The sequence below is a fragment of the Bos mutus genome, chromosome 3 (genome assembly GCF_027580195.1).
Source record: "Bos mutus isolate GX-2022 chromosome 3, NWIPB_WYAK_1.1, whole genome shotgun sequence".
NCBI lineage: Eukaryota > Metazoa > Chordata > Mammalia > Artiodactyla > Bovidae > Bos > Bos mutus.
This window is the reverse complement of record NC_091619.1, coordinates 9,726,530-9,748,564: the sequence shown is the minus strand read 5'-3', so window position 1 is coordinate 9,748,564 and position 22,035 is coordinate 9,726,530. Positions and strand designations below refer to the sequence as shown.

Here is a 22,035-nt window from a genome sequence, read left to right as displayed (position 1 = left end):
GAGCTCTAGCCCTTGAGATACACCTTAGCTCCATCCCATTTTGTTCATTTTCTTCCATATATCTTCACCTTCAACTCTTTCCTGCTTGTATCCTTTCCTCCATGGAGAACAAACTGGGTAGGAACTGTTTAAGACAAAGAGTCATGTATTCATCTCACCCATGTGTTGTTTGAAAACTGCGGTCCAGTCTGCAGTCCCTGTAGGCCTGTTTTTCTTCCTTCCTTTCTTTCACCTGCCTGAACCTGCCAGCCCTCATACCACTTTAATATATTCCAATTGTATGTTTTTGTATTTTAGAGGGTTTTTTAATATTTTTATTTCATAATATTCTTGTGAGGGTATGAATTGGTGTGTGTTTTGATCATTCATTTACCCCTAGTACCCAGAAAAGTGCTTGGCATGTAGTAGGTAATCAGTAAGTATTTGTTGAGTGAATTAATCCTGGTGATAAAAATACATGATCAAAGAAAGCAGTAGCATGGTATATATAGAGATCATTGGATTAGAGGTTGGGAAACTTGGATTCTAGTCCTGGCTTTGCCATAAAATGCCTGTATGGGCTCTGAGAAGTCACTTCTCCTTTTCTGGACCTCAGTTTCTTCATCAGCACAGCAATAAAGTCCAATATGTTGATGGAAAACTCAGCAGTGGCCACAGGACTAGAAAAAGTCAGTTTTCATTCCAGTCCCAAAGAAGGGCAGTACTAAAGAATGTTCAAGCTACCGTGCAATTGCTCTCATTTCACATGCTAGGCAGATAATGCTCAAAATCCTTCAAGCTAGGCTTCAGCAGTACATGAACCGAGAACCTCTAGATGTACAAGCTGGATTTAGAAAAGGCAGAGGAACCAACGATCATATTGCCAACATCTGTTAGGTCATAGAAAAAGCAAGAGAATTCCAGAAAAACATCTACTTCTGCTTCATTGACTACATTAAAGACTTTTACTTTGTGGATCACAACAAACAGTGGAAAATTCTTCAAGAGACAGGAATACCAGACCACCATACCTGTCTCTTGAGAAACCTATATTCAGGACAAGAAGCAATAGTTAGAACTGGACATAGAACAACAGACTGGTTCAAAAGTGGGAAAGGAGCACCTCAAGACCGTATATTGTCACCCTGCTTATTTAACTTATATGCAGAGTACATCATGTGAAATGCCAGGCTAGATGACTCACAAGCTGGAATCAAAGATTGCTGGGAGAGATATCAACGACTTCAGATATGCAGATGATACTACCCAAATGGCAGGAAACAAAGAGGAACTAAAGAGCCTCTTGATGAAGGTGAAAGAGGGGAGTGAAAAAGCAGGATTAAAACTCAGTATTCAGAAAACTAAGATCATGGCATCTGGTCCCATCACTTTATGACAAATTGATGGGGAAACAATAGAAAGAGTGACAGATTTTCTTTTCTTGGGCTCCAAAATCACTGCAGATGGTGACTGCAGCCATGAAATTAAAAAAACACTTGCTTCTTGGAAGGAAAACTATGACAAACCTAGGAAATATATTGAAAAGCAGAGACATCACTTTGCCGACAGAGGTCCGTATAGTCAAAGCTATGGTTTTTCCAGTGGTCATGCTTGGATATGAGAGTTGGACCATAAAGAAGGCTGAGAGTCGAAGCTTTAATGCTTTTGGATTGTGGTGGTTCTCGAGAGAAGACTCTTAAGAATCCCTTGGACAGCAAGGAGATCAAACCAGTCAATCCTAAGAGATATCAGCCCCGAACATTCATTAGAAAGACTGATGCTTAAGCAGAATCTCCAGTAGTTTGGCCACCTGATTCGAAGAGCTGACTCATTGGACAAGACCCTGATGTTGGGAAAGATTGAGGGCAAGAGGAGGAGGGGACGACAGAAAGATGAGATGCTTGGATGACATCACTAACTCAATGAACATGAATTTGCGCAAACTCCAGGTGGTAGTGGAGGACAGGGAAACCTGGTGTGCTGCAGTTCTGGGGTTGCAAAAAATGGTACACATCTTAGCAACTGAACAACAACATTGTTCATGGGATACAGTAGATAAGAGCATTAATGTGTAGCTGAAACTTCTTTAGCAGTTTAGATTTGGTGTATATAACAATTTTCTTGAAATATATGTCAAATTTCCTAGCTTTCCAAGTGACTTAAATATGAAAGTATGCTTATTTTTAGCTTCATTTGACTGTAAGATGAAACAAGCTGAACCTAACTTTATCTTAATTGGCTTTTAATTTTTAGATGCTATGCTCTCTTAAACTGAAAAAGTGGGAAAGAAATTTGAGATGGGTAATTAATATTTGAAATCTAAGTATAGTCATTATGATTATACCTCCCATTGATGTAATAATAATATTATATCTCAATGTACAGAGTTGAAACACTTAATACCAGAGGTAATTTTAAAAATTAAACTTTAAAGATTTTTATTTATTTAAATTGAACTATTTTAGTGCTCTCCTGCACTTGAATTTTCTGTTAGTACAAAGTATATGGTATTCCAAGTATTCAGCTTATCTTATTAAGTGATAACTGAGACAGAAACATTGTTGTAGTCACCAGTCAGTGACAGTTTAACATCTGCTTCCTGCTCAGCGCTGTGTATATTAACCAGTTCATTAATTCCTTGTAGAGCGGCAAGAAGAGAAACTGAAGAATAACAACAGAGATCTGTCAATGGTAAGAGTCCTAAATATAACTTCATGATAAACCGCATGTTTTTCAGCAAAAGACCATGATTTGCATCAAGTACATTGCACTTACCTTTTCAGAAATTTATAGTTATGCATGCTATAAATAATATAATGGGTGTTCCTAGACCAAATAGAAGTGAAAATGTGCTATAGGGCTGAAGCTTCATGTTGGTAATATGAATAGCTTCTTTTTTAAGGGTATCTTGAGGTCATTTTCACGCATTTTTTTTTTTTTTTTGTTTCTCCCTTATGTTTTCAAATGAAGTCATTTATTTTATTTTTCTTCCTTATGTTATTACTGAATCTTTGGCTTTTGGTGACCTGGTAATCCTATTATAAGAGTTGGAACATCATAGATGGCCTTTATTCTTTAAGAGGCCTTTTGTTCTGAAGGTCAGGCATATCATAAAGTGTAAGGAAAAGTGATTTTATTAGCAATTTACTCATTATTTATAAAGAGTAGAGTTTGTTCAAGCATGTCTTTAGGTATGCGAATATATGCATAGGTAGGCATAGGTAGGCGAATTATATGGCTTGACTAATTTTTCTGCCTAATTTCTGTATATTCATCACAAGACACCTAAACTGTGCAACAGTTACCGTTTGCTTACCGAGAGACCTTTGCTATATTATTTTATCTTCTGTTTCTTAAAACTCTTTTTTTTTTTTAATATTTATTTATTTATTCGTTTATTTGGCTGTCAGGTCTTAGTTTGCATCACATGGGATCTTTCATCGCAATTCACAGACTCTCTAGTTGCATACAGGCTTAGTTGCTCCATGGCATGTGGGTATCTTAATTCCCCACCCAGGGATTGAACTTGCATCCCCTGCATTGCAAGGTGGATTTTTAACTACTGGACCACCAGAGCAGTGCCTTGAAATTCTTTTTAAGAAAGTTTATAGTTTAGAAGTATATTTTTTTGAAAATAGCTTTTCTGTTGTCATAGTTACTCCACGTTCAAGAGACCAAATTTGAAAACTGCAGAAAGAAGAGAGAAAACTTTCTGATAAACTGTTAGTCATGTCTTTATGATCTTTTGTTTATTTATACTTTTATGGCACATGTAATTAAGAAAGTAGCTAGCCTCAAGAAACAAAATACCTTATATACTTGAACATGTAATCGTTTTTTCACTTGATCGAGAGGTAGAGGTTGGTAGTCCCGGCTGGTGTGGCAGCACAGTAGTGTCACTAAAGACTCCAGTTAGTCTTCCTTAGCTTATGGTGGTTTGGTTGTTTGATGTTGCTTTACTGTCAGGAATTACGTTTTTCATTCCGGACAAGAAGTATGGGCAGAAGGCCTAAAGGGATGCTAACCAAGTTAGCCCTTTTTAAAGTTCTGGTTAGTACTTGAACTTGTCACTTGTTGGCCAGAATTAGGTCATGTGGCCACTCCAGTACGCTTCATCAGAAGGTGACAAGGAGAAGGGGCCTTGGAGGTGGAGGGTGGGTTAGACAACAGACAGTTTTTTGCCAAGGAGCACCTTTTAAAAATGATATGACATCAAAATTTGGGGGGATATGCTGTAGTAGTGTTTTCCTTTAGTGTGAAGTGACAATTTGTTGATCTCCTTACAGGTTCGAATGAAATCCATGTTTGCAATTGGCTTTTGTTTTACTGCCTTAATGGGAATGTTTAATTCCATGTGAGTATCCTTTTCTATGGCTTTATCTAACTTGCTCTGTGTGGACAATTAACTTTTTTGTAATATTTTGATATTTCATATTTACAGAAAAGTTATAGGACTAGTATATCCATTAACCAGGTTCACAATTGTTAACATTTTTCCTCATTTGCTTTCTTTTTTTGTTTTTCTAGATCATAAATATTTGTGCTCATTCATATATTATTTGTATATTTTTCTGAATCTTGCAGAAGTTTGATGTGGATTTCATACCCCTTTATTCATAACTACTAAAAGTATGTGTTACCTAAGAACATGGACATTCTCTTGTCCTCAATCCAGTTGTCAAAATTCAGGCAAATTTAATTTTGTTAGAATACAGTTATATGGTAACTTTTTCACCCTCTTGATTTTGAGGATATCTTATGTATAAAGTGAAGACTAAGCTATTATGAGGCCTCTAAAAAGAGTTTAGTATGTCCCTTGGGTTTTTAAGTTCCTTACTAGCAAACTGCTTCCAAATGAAGGTAGTCAGTCATTCAGAGATATTTTGACTTTTAAAATAATCTTTACAACTGTAATCTTGTTTAACGATAAGGTAAGTTACTGTTTTCTAAACTAACATATAGCAGGCCTGAATGATTATGGGACTGATTTTGACAGAAGCTGGGAAAATAGCCAAAGATGACAAGCAGTCATTTATTACCTTTGAAAGCTCACCGGGGCTATCCCACACGTACTAGGATTGTCCTCTTACTCTTGCTTCTCTTCCCCCACTCCCTGCTTCATTTCTGTCTCTCCCTTCCCTTGTACTCATCCCCCCAACGCTAGTCTGTTCTCTTCACACCTGTTAAGTACCTACTTTGTGCCAGGAATTGTGCTAGGTATCAGAATATAACAAATAAGATGTGTTTCCTGCCCTCAATAGTATCAAAATTTTATGGAAAGGAAAGACCGATAAATCAATACATTAATGGATGTTACCAGACGTGTGTATGTGAAGTATAGTAGGGGGAAAAGGGGGACTGGTTAGGTGAGAGACGAAAGGAAATGTCCAAAATTATTTCAATACAAAATTTCCACTTAACTAGTGATTTTGAAAAGGATCTTTGGAAGATTAAATAACTTGCCCATAGTTATGAAGTCTCATAATTTCTAACTTATGAGAAAGTTAGAAAGTCTCATAGTTTCTAACTTAATAGAAATTAGAAGTCTCATAATTTCTAACTTATAGAAATATAAATCTCATAATTATAGAAGTCTCATAATTTCTAATTTAAAACTCTAATCTCAGTATTCTTTTTCACTGCTATGCTTTCTCTTCTTTCTTGGATATATTTCACCATGGATTACCAGTCAAACCAAACACTGAAAGATTTTATAGTAAACTAGCAAGCTTAAGGTTATGACCAACCTAGACAGCATGTTAAAAAACAGAGACATTACTTTACCAACAAAGGTCTGTCTAGTCAAGGCTATGGTTTTTCCAGTGGTCATGTGTGGATGTGAGAGTTGGACTATAAAGAAGGCTGAGCACAGAAGAATTGATGCTTTTGAACTGTGGTGTTGGAGAGACTCTTGAGAGTCCCTTGGACTGCAAGGAGATCCAACCAGTCCATCCTAAAGGAGATGAGTCCTGGATGTTCATTGGAAGGACTGATGTTGAAGCTGAAACTTCAGTACTTTGGCCACCTGATGCGAAGAGCTGACTCACTTGCAAAGACCCTGATGCTGGGAAAGATTGAAGGTGGGAGGAGAAGGGGACGACAGAGGATGAGATGGTTGGATGGCATCACCGACTCAATGGACATGGGTTTGGTTGGACTCTGGAGTTGGTGATGGACAGGGAGGCCTGGCGTTCTGTGGTTCATGGGGTCGCAAAGAGTCGGACACGACACTGAGTGACTGAACTGAACTGAACTGAGGAAGCTTAACTAGTAAGTTAACTAGTAAACTGTGTGGATCACAACAAACTGGAAAATTCTTAAAGAGATAGGAATATCAGACCATCTTACCTGACTCCTGAGAAGCCTGTATGCAGGTCAAGAAGCAACAGTTAGAACCAGACATGGAACAATGGACTGGTTCAAAATTGGGAAAGGAGTATATCAAGGCTGTATATTGTCACCCTGCTTATTTAACTTATATGCAGAGTACATCATGCAAAATGCTGGATGATTCACAAGCTAGAATGAAGATTGCTGGGAGAAATATCAATAACTTCAGATATGCAGATGAAACCACCCTTACGACAGAAAGTAGGGACTAAAGAGCCTCTTGATGAAGGTAAAAGGGGAGAGTGAAAAAGCTGACTTAGAAGTCAACATTCAGAAAGCTAATATCATGGCATCTGGTCTCATCACTTCATGGCAAATAGATGGGGAAACAATGGAAACAGTGACAGCTTTTATTTTCTTGGGCTCCAAAATTACTTCAGATAGTGAATACAGACATGAAATTAAAAGATGCTTCCTCTTAGGAAGAAAAGACAAACCTCGACAATATATTAAAACTCAGAAACATTACTTTGCCAATAAAGTTCTATATAGTCAAAGCTATGGTTTTTCCAGTGGTCATGTATGGATGTGGGAGTTGAACCATAAAGGTGGCTGAGTGCAAGAAGAATTGATACTTTTGAAATGTGGTGTTGGAGAAGACTTGAGAATGAGTCCCTTGTACTTCAAGGAGATCAAACCAGTCAATCCTAAAAGAAATCAGTACTGAATATTCTTTGGAATCACATGAATATAATGCTATATTATAATCATGTAATTCCCTTTCTTAATGTTATTTGTGAACATATTGTGGTGTGAAAGGCTGATCTATGGAAGGGACATCTGCTTCAAATATATATATATATATATTTAATATTTATGTGTTTGGCTGTGTTGGGTCTTAGTTGCAGCGTATGGGATCTTCACTGTGTCGTGTGGGATGTTCTGTTACAGCACATGGACTCTTTAGTTGTGGCACACATGGGCTCAGCATTTGGGATGCACAGACTTAGTTGCCCTTTGGCATATGGGATCTTAGTTCTCCCCACCAGGGATTGAACCCATGTGCCCTGCATTTCACAGGGGATTCTTTTTTTGTTTGTTTCTTTGTTTTGAAATTTTTACAATGTTGTATTGGTTTCTAACATACAACAATGAGTGAACTGAAGTCATATCTGACTCTTTGCGACCCCATGGACTGTAGCCTACCAGGCTCCTCCGTCTATGAGATTTTCCAGGCAAGAATACTGGAGTGAGTTGCCATTTCCTTCTCCAGGAGATCTTCCCAACCCAGGGATTGAACCCTGGTCTCCCGCATTTGAGAGAATGCGGGACAATGATGAGAATCAGCCATAATTGGACACATATTGCCTTCCTCTTAAGCCTCCCTACCCTCCCCCAGTCCCAGCCCTCTACGTCATCATAGAGCTCCAGGCTGGGCTTCCTGTGTTATACAGCAGCTTCTTACCAGCCATCCACTTTACACGTGATAGTGTATATATGTCGGTGTTACTTGTCTCCATTCGTCTCACTCTCTCCCTCCTGCACTGTGTCCACAAGTCCATTGTCTGCATCTCTGTCTCCATTCCATCCCGGCAAAGAAGTTAATCAATACTATTGTTCTAGATTCCATGTATATCTGTTAATGTGTGATATTAGTTTTTCTCTTTCTGACTTCTGTCACTCTGTGTAACAGACTCTTAGGTTCATCCACCTCACTAGAACTGACTCAAGTTCGTTCTTTTTTATGGCTGAGTAATATTCCATTGTATATATGTACCAAATCTTCTTTATACATTCATATATCAGTAGACATCTAGGTTATTTCTATGTCCTGGCAATAATATTGTAAATAGTGCTGCAGTAAACATTAGGGTACATGTGTCTTTTAGAATTGTGGTTTTCTCAGGGTATATGCCCAGTAGTGGGATTGCACGGTCATATGGTAGTTCTGTTTTTAGTTTTTTAAGGAACCTTGTACTGTTCTCCATAATGAGTGTATCAGTTTACATTCCCGCCAACAGTGCAGGAGGGTTCCCTTTTCCCCATGTCCTCTTCAACATTTATTCTTTGTAGATTTTTTGATGATGGCCATTCTGCCTGGTGTGAGGTGATACCACATTGTAGTTTTGGTTTGTATTTCTCAAATAGTTACTGATATCGAGCATCCTTTCATGTGTTTGTTGCTATGTGTTTGTCTTTTTTGGAGAAGTGTCTGTTTAGGTCTTCTGCCCACTTTTTGATTGGGCTATTTGTTTTCTTGATATTGAGCTGTATGAGCTGCTTATATATTCTGGAGATTAATCTTTGTCAGTTGCTTTATTTGCAGTTATTTTTGAGGGTTGTCTTTTAATCTTGTTTATTGTTTCCTTTACTGTGCAGAAGCTTTTAAGTTTCATTAGGTCCCACTTGTTTATTTTTATTTTTATTTCCATTACTAGGAGACGGATCAAAGGGGATCTTCCTGTGATTTATGTCAGAGTGTATTGCCTACATTTTCTTCTAAGAATTTTATAGTTTCTGGACTTACATTTAAGTTTTTAATCCATTTTGACTTTATTTATGTGTATGGTGTTAGGAAGTGTTCTAGTTTCATTCTTTTACATGTAGCTGTCCATTTTTCCCTTATTGAAGAGGCTGTCTTTTATCCATTATATTTTCTTGCCTCTTTTGTCAAAGATAAGGTGCCCAGAGGGGCGTGGGTTTGTCTCTGGGCTTTCTGTCTTGTTCCATTGGTCTGTATATCCGTTTTTGTGCCAGTACCATACTGTCTAGATGACTATAGCTTTGTAGTAAAGTCTCAAGTCAGGAAAGTTGATTCCTCCAGCTCCATTTTTCATTCTCAAGATTTCTTTGACTATTCAGGATCTTTTGTGTTTCCATATATCAGCAGTGGCCACAGATTGGAAAAGGTCAGTTTTCATTCCAATCCCAAAGAAGAGCAGTACCCAAGAATGTTACAACTGCTGCACATTTGCACTCATTTCACCTGCTAGCAAGGTAATGATCAGAATGCTTGAAGGATTTTGAAGGCTTCAACAGTACATAAACTGAGAACTTCCACATGTACAAGCTGGATTTAGAAAAGCCAGAGGAACCAGAGATCAAATTGCCAACATCCATTGGATCATAGAAAAAGCAAGAGAATTCCAGAAAAACATCTACTTCTGCTTCATTGACTACGTTAAAGACTTACTTTGTGGATCATGACAAACTGTGGAAAATTCTCAAAGAGATAGGAATACCAGACCACCTTACCTGCTTCCTGAGAAACCTATGTGCAGGACAAGAAGCAACAATTAGAACTGAACATGGAGCAACCGACTGGTTCCAAATTGGGAAAGGAGTATGTCAAGGCTGTATATTGTCACCCTGTTTATTTAACTTATATGCAGAGTACATCATGTGAAATGCCAGCTAGATAACTCACAAGCTGGAATCAAGATTGCTGGAAGAAATAGCAACAACCTGAGATATGCAGATGATGCTACCCAAATGGCAAAAAGCAAAGAGTAACTAACCAAAGAGCCCCTTGATGAAGGTGAAAGAAGAGAGTGAAAAGGCAGGGTTAAAACTCAGCATTCATAAAACTAAGATCACGGCATCTGGTCCTATCACTTCATGGCAAATAGATGGGGGAAAGTGGAAACAGTGAGAGACTTTATTTTCTTGGGCTCCAAAATCACTGTGGCTGGTGACTACAGCCATGAAATTAAAAAATGTTTTCTCCTTGGAAGTAAAGCTATAGTAAACCTAGACAGCATATTAGAAGGCAGAGACATCACTTTGCCAACAAAGGTCCATATAGTCAAAGCTATGGTTTTTCCAGTAGTCATGTACGGATGTGAGAGTTGGACTGTATAGAAGGCTGAACGTGGAAGAATTGATGCTTTTGAACTGTTGTGCTGGAGAAGACTCTTGAGACTCCCTTAGACATCAAGGAGATCAAACCACTCAATCCTAAAGTAAATCAACCCTGAACATTCGTTAGAAAGACTGATGCTGAAGCTGAAGCTGAAGCTCCAATAGTTTGGCCACCTGATGGGAAGAGCTGACTCAATGGAAAAGACCCCGATGCTGAGGAAGATTGAAGGCAGGAGGAGAAGGGGACGACAGAGGATGAGATGGTTGGATGGCATCACTGACTTGATGGACATGCGTTTGGGTGGACTCCAGGAGTTGGTGATGGACAGGGAGGCATGGTGTGCTGTGGTTCATGGGGTTGCAAAGAGTCGGACATGACTGAGCAACTGAACTGAACTGAACTGATGCTCCAAACAATGAGAGTTTTACTTCTTTTCCTATCTGTATTCCTTTTATTTATTTTTCTTCTCTGATTGCCATGGTTAGGACTTCCAGAACTATGCTGACAAATAGTGATGAGAGAGGGCACCCTTTTTCCTGATCTTAGAAGAAATGCTTTCAGATTTTCACCATTGGGAATAATGTTTGCTGTATGGTTGTCATATATGGCCTTTATTATTTTGAGATAGAGTCCTTCTAGGCCTAATCTAAAGAGATTTTTTTTTTTAAATCATAAATGGGTGTTTAATTTTGTTGAAAGCTTTCTCTGCATCTGTTGAGATGATCGTATGGTTTTTATCTTTCAGTTTGTTAATGTGGTGTATCACATTGATTGATTTGCATATATTGAAGAATCCTTGCATACCTGGGGTAAACCCCACTTGATCCTGGTATATGATCCTTTTAATCTGTTGTTGGATTCTGTTTGCTAGAATTTTGTTGAAGATTTTTGCATCTATGTTCATATTGCCTGTTGTTTTCTTTTTTGGTGGTATCTTTGTCTTGTTTTAGTATCAGGGTGATGGTGGCCTCATAGAATGAATTTGGGAGTTTTCCTTCCTCTGCAGTTTTCCGGAAGAGTTTGAGCAAGATAGATGTTAGCTCTTCTCTAAATGTTTGGTAGAATTCACCTGTGAAGCCATTTGGCTCTGGGCTTTTGTTTGTTGGAAGATTTTTTATCACGGTTTCAATTTCAGTGCTTGTAATTGGTCATTTATGATTTCTGTTTCTTCTGAGTTCAGTTTTGGAAGGTTGTACTTTTCTAAGAACTTGTCCATTTCTTCCAGGTTGTCTGTTTTATTGGCATATAGTTCCTCTTAGTAGCCTCTTATGATCCTTTGTATTTCTGCATTGTCTGTTGTAACATCTTCTTTTTCATTTCTAATTTTATTGACTTAAGTCTTCTCCCTTTTCTTCTTGATGAGTCTGGCTAGTGGCTTGTCCATTTTGTTTATTTTCTCAAAGTTATTTTAGTTTTATTGATCTTTGCTATTTTCTTCATTTTTTCCCATTTATTTCTGCTCTGATATTTATGATTTTTTTCCTTCTACTATCTTTGGGGGTTTTTTGTCCTTCTTTTTCTAGTTACTTTAGGTGTAAGATCAGGTTGTTGATTTGATATTTTTCTCCTTTCTTGAGGTAGGTTTGTATTACTATAAACTTCCCTCTTAAAACTGCTTTTGCTGTATCCTCTAGGTTGGTAAAGAATCCTCTTGTAATGCAGGAGACGCTGGTTTGATTCCTGGGTCAGCAAGATCCACTGGAGAAGGGATAGGCCACCCACTCCAGTATCGTTGGGCTTCCCTTGTGGCTCAACTGGTAAAAAATGTGCCTGCAATGTGAGAGATCTGGGTTCGATCCCTGGGTTGGGAAAATCCTCAGGAGAAGAGAAAGGCCACCGACTCCAGTATTCTAGCCTAGAGAATTCCGTGGACTGTATTGTCCATGGGATCAAAGAGTTGGACACAACTGAGCAACTTTCACTAGGTTTTGGATTGTCATATTTTCATTGTCATTTGTTTCTAGGTATTTTATAAATTTTCTTTTAGTGTCTTCAGTGACCTCTTGGTTATTTGAGAAGTGTGTTGTTTAGCCTCCTTGTATTTGTGGGTTTTTTTACAGGTTTTTTTCCCTGTAATTGATATCTAGTCTCATAGCATTGTGGTCAGAAAAGATACTTGATAGGATTTCAGTTTTCTTAAATTTACCAAGGCTTGATTTGTGACCCAAGCTGTGCTCTGTCCTGGAGAATGTTCTTTGTTCAGTTGAGAAAAAAAGTGGATTCTGCTGTTTTGGGATGAAGTGTCCTAAAGATATCAATTAGGGCCATCTGGTATAATGTGTACTTTAAGGCTTTTGTTATTAATTTTCTGTGTAGATGATCTGTCCTTTGGTGTAAGTGGGGTGTTAAAATCCCCAACTATTATTGTTTTACTCTCAATTTCCCCTTTTATGGTTGTTAGCATTTGCCTTTTGTATTGAGGTGCTCCTATATTATATGCATAAATATTTATAATTGTTGTATCTTCTTGGATTTATCACTTCAAAGTGGATTCTTAACCATTGGACCATCAGGGAAGTCCCTCCAATGTATTTTTCTCCTAATGTCATATTTTTCCTCCAAAATGGAATCTCTTAGTGCATTTTTTCTCTTATTATTGAATAGGTTCTTACTGGAAGAATTCCAGTAGAGTATAATTGTGTAAAATATAAAGTAAAAATCACTCTGCCTTCGTGAAATGTCCTTTCCAGGCTTGTATTTTTTCAGTATATATACAAACATTTAGATATTTGTATGTATTAATTTTTATAACCCAAAATGGCTGTTTTGTAGTCTGCTATAGTTACCTGTGGTAATTGTTAATTTTTATTAATTTTTTAAAACGTGTATTTGTTTGGCCATGTCAGGCGTCAGCTGTAGTATGTCGGACTCTCACTGCGTCACGCGGACTCTCTCACTATGGTGCGCGGACTCTCTAGTTGTGGTGTGCAGGCTCCAGAGCACGTGGGCTCAGTAGTTGTGGGGCATGTGCTTAGTTGCTCTGTGGGATCTTAGCTCTCAACCAGGGATCTGAACACTCATCCCCTGCCTTGCACTGCAGATTCTTAACCACTAGACCACCAGGGAAGTCCCCCTACGGTCGTCTTTCAAAATACAGTACGTGTGAACTTTGCATATCATTTTTATTGCCTGTAAGTATTCCATTGAATGGATGTACCCTTACCTATATAATCTTCTATAAATCTTCACACAGAATTTTCACAGGTAGTATATACACCGGTATGCTTATACTTATTTTTTCCCCATGTATATCCTACAAATATTGCTTGGGTAAAGTTTTGATAGAAATTTTCTCCAGAATGTTGCTTTTTGTTTGGCTATGCTTTGTGGTGTTGGGGAATCTCAGTTCCCCAACCAGAAATTGAACCTGGACCCATGGCAGTGAAAGCATAGAGCCCTAACCACTGGACCACCAGGAAATTCCCCTAGAAAAGTTTTTATTAATTTATGTTTTTAGATTACTGTCCTCTGGGCTTGTGAATGGTTCTTTCTGTATATATTTGTCATCACTAGAAATTATGTATCTGTTTAGTATTTGTAAATCTAATAGTTGAAAAATAATATGTTTTTTTAATTTGCAATTTCTGGTGATGTTTAGCATCTTTTCATTTATTTATTATGCTTTTACTATTTCTAAATTTCTAGTTCATGTTCTTCCCCTTATTTTCTTTTTATAAGAAGTCTTTACATATTAAGACTCTTCTTTACATATTAAACTCTCCTTTTGAAGATACATGGAAAATATTTATTTTTATGTCACTTTTCCGTTGTATAAATAGTACCTTTCTTATACCCGATTATATAGTTTTTTCTTTTTTATATTTAAATAAATTTTGTTTCATCTGTAATTTATTTTGGTGTTTAGTTTCCAACTTTACCAAGCTCTTTGCTGTTGTCAGTACTAGGCAGGGAGTAAATAATTTGTTTTCCCTGATGATTTGAAATGACTAGTTTATATCACGTAGCTTCTAAAGCTTATGCTGTAGATCTTAACCAGGAATGTACATCAGAACCAAAGAATTTTGGTTCCAAAATTCTAAAACAAGGATTTTCTTAGGCTAGTGAGACACAAATACTTCTAAAAAATTCACACAATATAGAATAATATAGAATAAAAAGTGAAAGTAAACCCAAATGAGTTGAAAACTTATGTCCACCCAGAAACTTTGATACAGCTTTATTGATAATTGTCATAACTTGGAAGCAATCAGTTTATAAATGGATAAACTGTGGGAATATCCATACAATAGAATATTATTCATTGCTAAAGAGAAATAGGCTATTGGCCATGTGAAGACATGAAGAACCTTAAATGCATACTATTAAGTGAAATAAATCAATCTGAAAAGGCTACATACTATATGATTGCAACTACATGACATTATAGAAAAGACAAAACTATGGAGATAGTAGTAAAACGATCAGTGGTTGCCAGGAATCAGGTATGAGGGAGGGAATAAGCAGAGCACAGAGGATTTTTTTTTAGTGTAAAACTATTCTGTGTGATACTTAATGGTGATACATTTTGCTATACATTTATTAAAACCCAAGAATGGTTCTTGCCTGGTCATTCAGTGACTAAGACTCCACACTCCCAGTGCAGGGGGCCTGGTTCAGTCGCTGGTCAGGAACTAGATCCTGCATGCCACCAGTAAAGATTCTTCATGCCACAGTGAAGACCCAGAACAGCCAAATAAGTAAATAAGTGCTAAAAAAAGAAAGAAACAAGAGTGAGCCCTAATGTAAACTATGGAGTTTGGGTAATAGTAAAGTACCATCGTAACTTATCAGTTGGCAGTTATGAATAATGCTTCCTTTTTCCAGCTTTATTGAGATATATAATTGACATATAATATAGAATACTACGTACGTTTAAGATGTATAGAGTGATAGTTTGATACATACATTGGTGCATATATTGCAAAATGATTACCAAATAAGATCAGTTAACAAATCCTTCACATAAATATCAGTTTGTTGTGGTGGTGGTAAGACTAATTAAGATTTACTCTCTTAGCAAATTTCAAGTATATAATACAATAATATTAAATATAATTACTATTCTGTACATATATATTTCTCATGTCTAGGATTGTGAGCACCTAGAAGTTAAAGGCTGTAACTATTTTTATAGGCCCTCATGTGAAATGAAAAGTCTAATGCATATTTTGGGACTTCCCCAGTATAAGACTTTGTTTTTCAGTGCAGGGGATGTGAGTTCGATCCCTGGTTGGGAAACTAAGAGCCCACATGCCTTGCAGCCAAAAAAACCCAAAACATAAACAATATTGTAACAAACTCAGTAAAAACTTTAAAAATGGTCCATATCAAAAAAAGTCTTAAAGGTCTAGTACATATTTTGATTGTACTGAACAATCACTGTTCTTTCGCATAATTTCTCTTAGTTTCACCTTGATCATCTGTTTATTGTAGAATGGAATATATTACCTGTAATACCCATTTTCATCTTAAAATGTGTTGATAAGAAAAAAGCCTCAGCTTAGACTGTATGGGAAGGACTTGAGCTCCTAGATTGCAAGAGAAGCAATAGGAGGCACTGTATTTAATTATTATCAATTATTTATTTCTATTTAATTTCTCTTCTGGATTATTTCCATACAGTCAAAACATTATAATCTTAGAGAAGCGATCTTTAAAGTCATTTAACACATTACTTCTGTGTCAGTACAGAAATCCTCCAATAATACCTCTAGCAGATAATTTTCCATCCTCTTTTTAATTATTTTCAACAGTGAGGAGCTTGATGGTTTCTAACATAATATAGTTTATCAGTAGTATGTAGGGTTTGAAAATGGTTCTTTTTATTGGGCCAAAATACACCTTCTTATTCTGTTCATAAGTAGTGGTCCTTCCCTTTGGAATTGCAGAGAGTAAGTACACTTGGAGAGATAATCAACCTATTATAAGCCATGTCTCTCTCTGTACTTTTTCTTTCTCTCCCCAACTCTTTTCATTATTAGGCTAGACACCAATTCACTTAGCTATTCCTGTAGCAAGCTTCCAATCTCCTGAAAAACTTAATTTGAAGGGTTTTTTTTTAATTCATTTTATTCATTTTTGTGGCTGGTCTAAAGTCTCATACTGTTTCTCTCACCTCCCATCCTCTGGCAACCACCAATCTATTTCTCTAAGAGTTAAGCTTTTTTTAGATTCCACATATAAGTGATGTCATACAGTATTTGTCTTTCTCTGTCAGACGTGTACACAGTATATATATACATGTATAGATGTGTGTGTGTGTGTGTATATATATTTACATTTATCCATTCATCTGTTGGTGGCACTTAGGTAGTTTCCATATCTTGGTTATTATGAATACTACTGCAGTGACATGGGAGTACAGATCTCTTTGAGATAGTAGTTTATTTCAATTTCTTTGGCTAAATAGCTGTAAATGGGATTTCTGAATCATATGGTAGTTCTGTTTTTAATTTTTTGAGGAACATTCATGGTGTTTTTCATAGTGGCTGTACCAATTTACATTCCCACAAACAGTGCCCAGCATTTGTTATCTCTTGTCCTTTTGGTAATAGTCATTCTAACAAGTGAGAGATGAAATCGCGTGGCTTTAGTTTGCATTTCCCTGATGGTTAGTCGTATTGATCATCTTTTCATGTACTTCTTAGCCATTTGTATGTCTTTTTCAGAAAAATGCCTATTCAGATCCTCTGCCCTCATTTTAATTGGACTATTTGGAAGAGTTTTGCTACTGTACAGATCCTTATATAATTTGGATATTAACTCTTTAACAGATATATGGTTTACAGATATTTTCTCTTATTCCATGGTTTGCATTTTCATTTTGTTGTTTCATTTGCTGAGCAGAAGCTTTTTTGTTTGATGTGGTCACATTTGTTGAGTTTTGTTGCTTGTGCTTTTGGTGTCATACCCAAAAAATCTTTGCCAAGAGCTGTGTCAAGGAGCTTTTTCCCAATGTTTCCTTCTAGAAAGTTTCATGGTTTCATATCTCATGTTTAAATTCTTAATCCATTTTGAGCTAATTTTTGTGGGTGGTTTTTGATAGGGGTCTGGTGTTATTCTTTTGTGTGTGAATATCCAGTTTACCCAGCATCATCTACTGAAGAGACTATTCTTCTCTCCTTGAGAATTCTTTGCTCCCTTGTCAAATACTAGTTGACAGGGTTTATTTCTGGGCTCTTCATTCTGTTCCAGTGGTCCACATGTCTGTCTTTATGCCAGTGTCATATTTGTTTGGTGACTGCACATTTGAAATCGAAGTTTGATGCCTCCAGCTTTCTCAAGACTGCTTTGCCTATTCAAGCTCTTTTGTGATTCCCTATGGGTTTTAGTATTAATTTTTCTATTTTTGTAAAAAGTAGAATTTTGATAAGAGATTATATTGGATCTAGGGATACTTTGGATAGTATGGACATGTTTTTTCTTTTTAATATTTATTTATTTATTTATTCTGCTGGTTGGATCTTTGTTGGGGTGCTCAGGCTAAGTAGTTGTAGTGCACAGGCTTAGTTCCCCTGTAACACATGGGCTCTTAGTTCCCCAACCAGGGGTCAAACCCATAGCCCTCACATTGAAAGGCAGATTCTTAATCACTGGACTACCAGGGGAGTCCCAGTATGGACATTTTAACAATATTATATCTTCCAATCTGTGAACATGGATATCTTTCCATATATTTGTGTCACCTTCAGTTTATCAGTGTCTTACAGTTTTTAGCGTATCTTTCACTTCCTTGATTAACTTTGATTAAATAAGTTAATTACATTAATAATGCTGTTGTAAATGGGATTTTGTGTGTGTGTGTAGGGCTTCCCTGATAGCTCAGTTGGTAAAGAATCCACCTGCAATGCAGGAGACCCCAGTTTGATTCTTGGATCTGGAAGATCCTCTGCAGAAGTGATAGGCTACTCACTCTAGTATCCTTGGGCTTCCCTTGTGGCTCAGCTGGTAAAGAATCCACCTGCAATGCGGAAGACCTGGGTTTGATCCCTGGGTTGGGAAGATCCCTTGGAGAAGGGAATGGCTACCCACTCCAGTATTCTGGCATGGAGAATTCCATGGTCTGTATAGTCCATGGGGTCGCAAAGAGTTGGACACGACTGAGCAACTTTCACTTCACATAGACGTGCAATTGATTTTTTTAGGTTGATTTCTGTCTTGAAACTACTGAATTCATTTATTAGTTGTAAAAGGTTTTCATTTTGGTTACAATTTCAAATTAAAAATAACAAGAAATAAAATGACTATAGAAGGTGAATTTGGGTGTGCATATGTTAGCAATAAGAAGGATAAACATTTTTGTCTATATTTATTTCAGCCCTGCTTCTTACAGTTAACTCTATAGAAAAATAGTAGAGTGTCATATGTAGAACCAGGTAGAACCAGCATACTGTAAACAGCATATATATAACAAGGAAATATCGCAACAACTATATGTCATACTTCTTATGAATAAATGGGAATATCTCCTCCTGGAAAAGTTATTTCTTTTGTTTTGCTTTTATGAGTTTAGTAGACAAGAATGATTACTTCTTATGGATCTTTCAATATTTTTTGTCATATCCAAGTAACAGCACTTTATGGTTGAGCCCTTTCCCTATGTAAATATATACTAGGAAGGCAGTTCAAAGTAGTAAGTGTATAATCATATATATTTATAGAATGTGTCTATTTCATTCTGTTCTATTTTCTGTGGAGTTCAGCTATGTATGAAGCTTTCATAATATTTATATTTTATAATATACATTTATAAATATATAATATTTATAAATATATAGAAATAAAATATTATATATTTATAAAGCTCCATATCTCTGGCGCCTCAAAACTCACAAGTTTATATGGATGGATATTTAGGAATTTTTTTTCTCCAAAGGAAATGATAGTAATGCTACCTCTCTTTTCCCCCTCCCTCTATAGAAACATTCTAAATACCAAGCATTTTTTTTTTTTTAAGGGAATGTTCTTGGACTTCCCTGGTGGTATGGTGTGTAAGAACCTGCCTGTCAGTGCAGGGGACACAGGTTGGATCCCTGGTCTGGGAAGATTCCACACACCGCAGAGCAACTGTACCCATACACCACAACTACTGAACCTGCATTCTAGAGCCCATGCTTCACAACTGCTGAGCCAGCTGCTGCAGTTACTGAAGTCTGCGTCCAGCTCTGTGCTCCGCAGCAAGAGCAGTCACCGCAATGAGAAGCCCATGTGTCACACCAGAGACTAGCCTCTGCTCACCACAGCTAGAGGAAGTTCACAGGCAGCAATGAAGACCTAGCACAACCAAAGATGAATAAGATAAATACATATTTTCTAAAAGCAAATGTTCTAGACATTTTAACTGGAAGTAGAGACTTTATTTGGATAATTTAACTGATGGCGGTCATATACTTTTCTAATACTGTGAAGTATCACTATCCTTAATCACATTAATTTTATAATTCTCTTTGTCTGATTATACAACTTATTGAAAAGTATAAAAAAAGCTCATATCCCCAGCACCTCAAAATAAACAGTGATATGTACTTCTTCTAGCTTTTTTTATAAGCTTTTCCTCTTTTCAAAACATCTTTCTTTTCTGTTTTAGAAAAAATAAAAGGAATTAATTTCAAATATTAGAAGTATGTTAAAAGTTATAGAACAGTGTTTTGGACTCTGTGGGCGAGGGAGAGGGTGGGATGATTTGGGAGAATGGCATTGAAACAGGTATAATATCATATAAGAAATGAATCGCCAGTCCAGGTTCGATGCAGGATACAGGATCCTTGGGGCTGGTGCACTGGGATGATCCAGATGGATGGTATGGGGAGGGAGGTGGGAGGGGGGTTCAGGATGGGGCATGTGTACACCTGTGGAGGATTCATGTTGATGTATGGCAAAACCAATACAATATTGTTAAAGTAATTAACCTCCAATTAAAATAAATAAATTTAAATTTAAAAAAATAAAGTTTTATTAAAACAAAAAAGTTATCTCAGAATATTATGTATACTATTTTTCATTCACCACTGTGTACATTCCATGAATTTCATGTTTAAGGTGTATACTGGGAATCTTTGACTCTTAGAAAAGAGGATTCTTAAAATCTTATTGATCTCATGGTTTAGAACAGTGCTTCTCAAAAGTATGGTTTGGGGAATGCTGGCAGTTTCAGACTTTTAGGAGGTCCTTGAGGTAAAAATTATTGTAATAATTCTAAGATTTTTTTCCTTGCCTTCTTCACTTTCATTCTCTCATGAATGTATGGTGGAATTTTCCAAAGGCTTCATAGGGTGTATAATATTGTAACAGCCCAAGTAATGAAGCAGCTATGACATTGAGGGGGAGGAAGGAAGAAGCCTTTCTTCTTGGTGAATTCTTTTTTTGTATGGAAAATAACGTTATTTTCCATAAAAATACTTGTGTTAACATATACTGAGTATTACTGTCTTTTAAATGATTTGACAAGTATTTTAAAATTTCTCAGTTTTAATTTATTAAATAGTAATATTGATAATAGATGAAACCTCTAAATAAAACCTTTTTGGAGTCCTCAATACTTTTTCAGCATGTTAAATATCCTGATATTGAAAAAACTAAGAATCTCTAGTTTAGAAAAAGATTAATGGGAAAAAAATCTCCTTATATCCTTATACTACAGATATATTTTTAGAATATCACCATTTCTTGGTTTTTTAGAGATCAAGAGACTTAAAGTTCTGTTTCTGTCCCAGATTCTCTCCGGAACTAAGTTTGTCAGCCTTCTGAAAATAACAGTCCTCTGTTCTTTCCTCTTTAGATTTGATGGCAGAGTGGTGGCAAAGCTGCCTTTCACCCCCCTGTCCTACATCCAGGGACTGTCTCACCGAAATCTGCTCGGGGATGACACCACAGACTGTTCCTTCATCTTCCTGTATATTCTCTGTACCATGTCAATTCGACAGGTGAGTGCCCACATCATCTGTTTCATATGTACATCCTTTCTTGCTCTCACACCCTAAATTAATGCCTATTTCTGTAATACTGGAAGTGTCTACCTGTTGCTACTGAGATCTTTCAGTTGCTTGTTTCAGAATTCCAGCATATCATCTGAAACTGTTTTAAATGTATATAGTTTAGATCCCCGATCCTTAGGGATGGAAAGTGGTCATAAAGTCAAACGTGGTTTTCATCTCATTTTGAAGAGCGCTCTCAAGTCTCTTCTTTATGGCGGCTATCTAAGGGTAGAAAAGTAAAGAGTGGACTTTGCCTTCCCACTATCATTACTTCTTTATTATTCACCAGTGCCTTTTGGCTCTTCAGGAACACAAGTAAACAATAATTTGGTGACTTTAAGTTAGTCACAGTTGAGGTAAAGTCTGCATTGTAGAGTTTACATTCAGGCAACACGATGATCAGATATTCATAGTGAAAAAGAGTGAGAACTAAGTCAGATAGTATTGTGAGAGCCTGGAAGAGAGACTTAGCATTCAGTTAGTGGCAGACTATTCAGGCAGCAAGGTTGAAACAATAAAGTGGTTTTTGAGATGGGACTTTAAAAAATAAGAGAGGTTAAAGTCTCTTGCTCTAGAACTCTTCATATTTCAGGGCATTATTCAGTATTTGAACATACTGTCATTCAGTAGGCATTATATTGGGGAGGTTGGCACATGCAAGTATGAACATGATTATTTCAATGTTTGTTGCATAAATGATCCAGAGTTGTTTTTCTTCTTCCTCTGAATATTGTCTGCAGCAGCAGGTTTTTGATTGGTCTGACGTGTGAATCAGTAGGAAATGGAATTCTAATTAGAAGTTCACAAAGATCTTCATGATCTTAGCACTTAATGCTCTCCCTACCTCATCTCTCACCTCATCCAGCACTCCAGCCATTCTGACGTATCTGG

The 22,035-nt window shown here is 36.8% G+C and overlaps 1 protein-coding gene across 2 annotated transcripts in view; it reads left to right on the top strand.

Moving 5' to 3' along the window:
• Positions 1-22,035, top strand: part of TMCO1 (transmembrane and coiled-coil domains 1) — a 55,773-nt gene that overhangs the window by 14,838 nt on the left and 18,900 nt on the right. Inside the window, exons 4-6 of one of the 2 annotated variants that reach the window (XM_005888647.3) lie at positions 2,624-2,670; positions 4,266-4,333; positions 20,949-21,093. In XM_005888647.3, the coding sequence (XP_005888709.1) occupies positions 2,624-2,670; positions 4,266-4,333; positions 20,949-21,093 (260 nt within the window). Of the gene's footprint in view, positions 1-2,623; positions 2,671-4,265; positions 4,334-19,127; positions 19,833-20,948; positions 21,094-22,035 lie in introns of those variants that run through there. The other variant, XM_070366708.1, reaches the window with a different exon arrangement.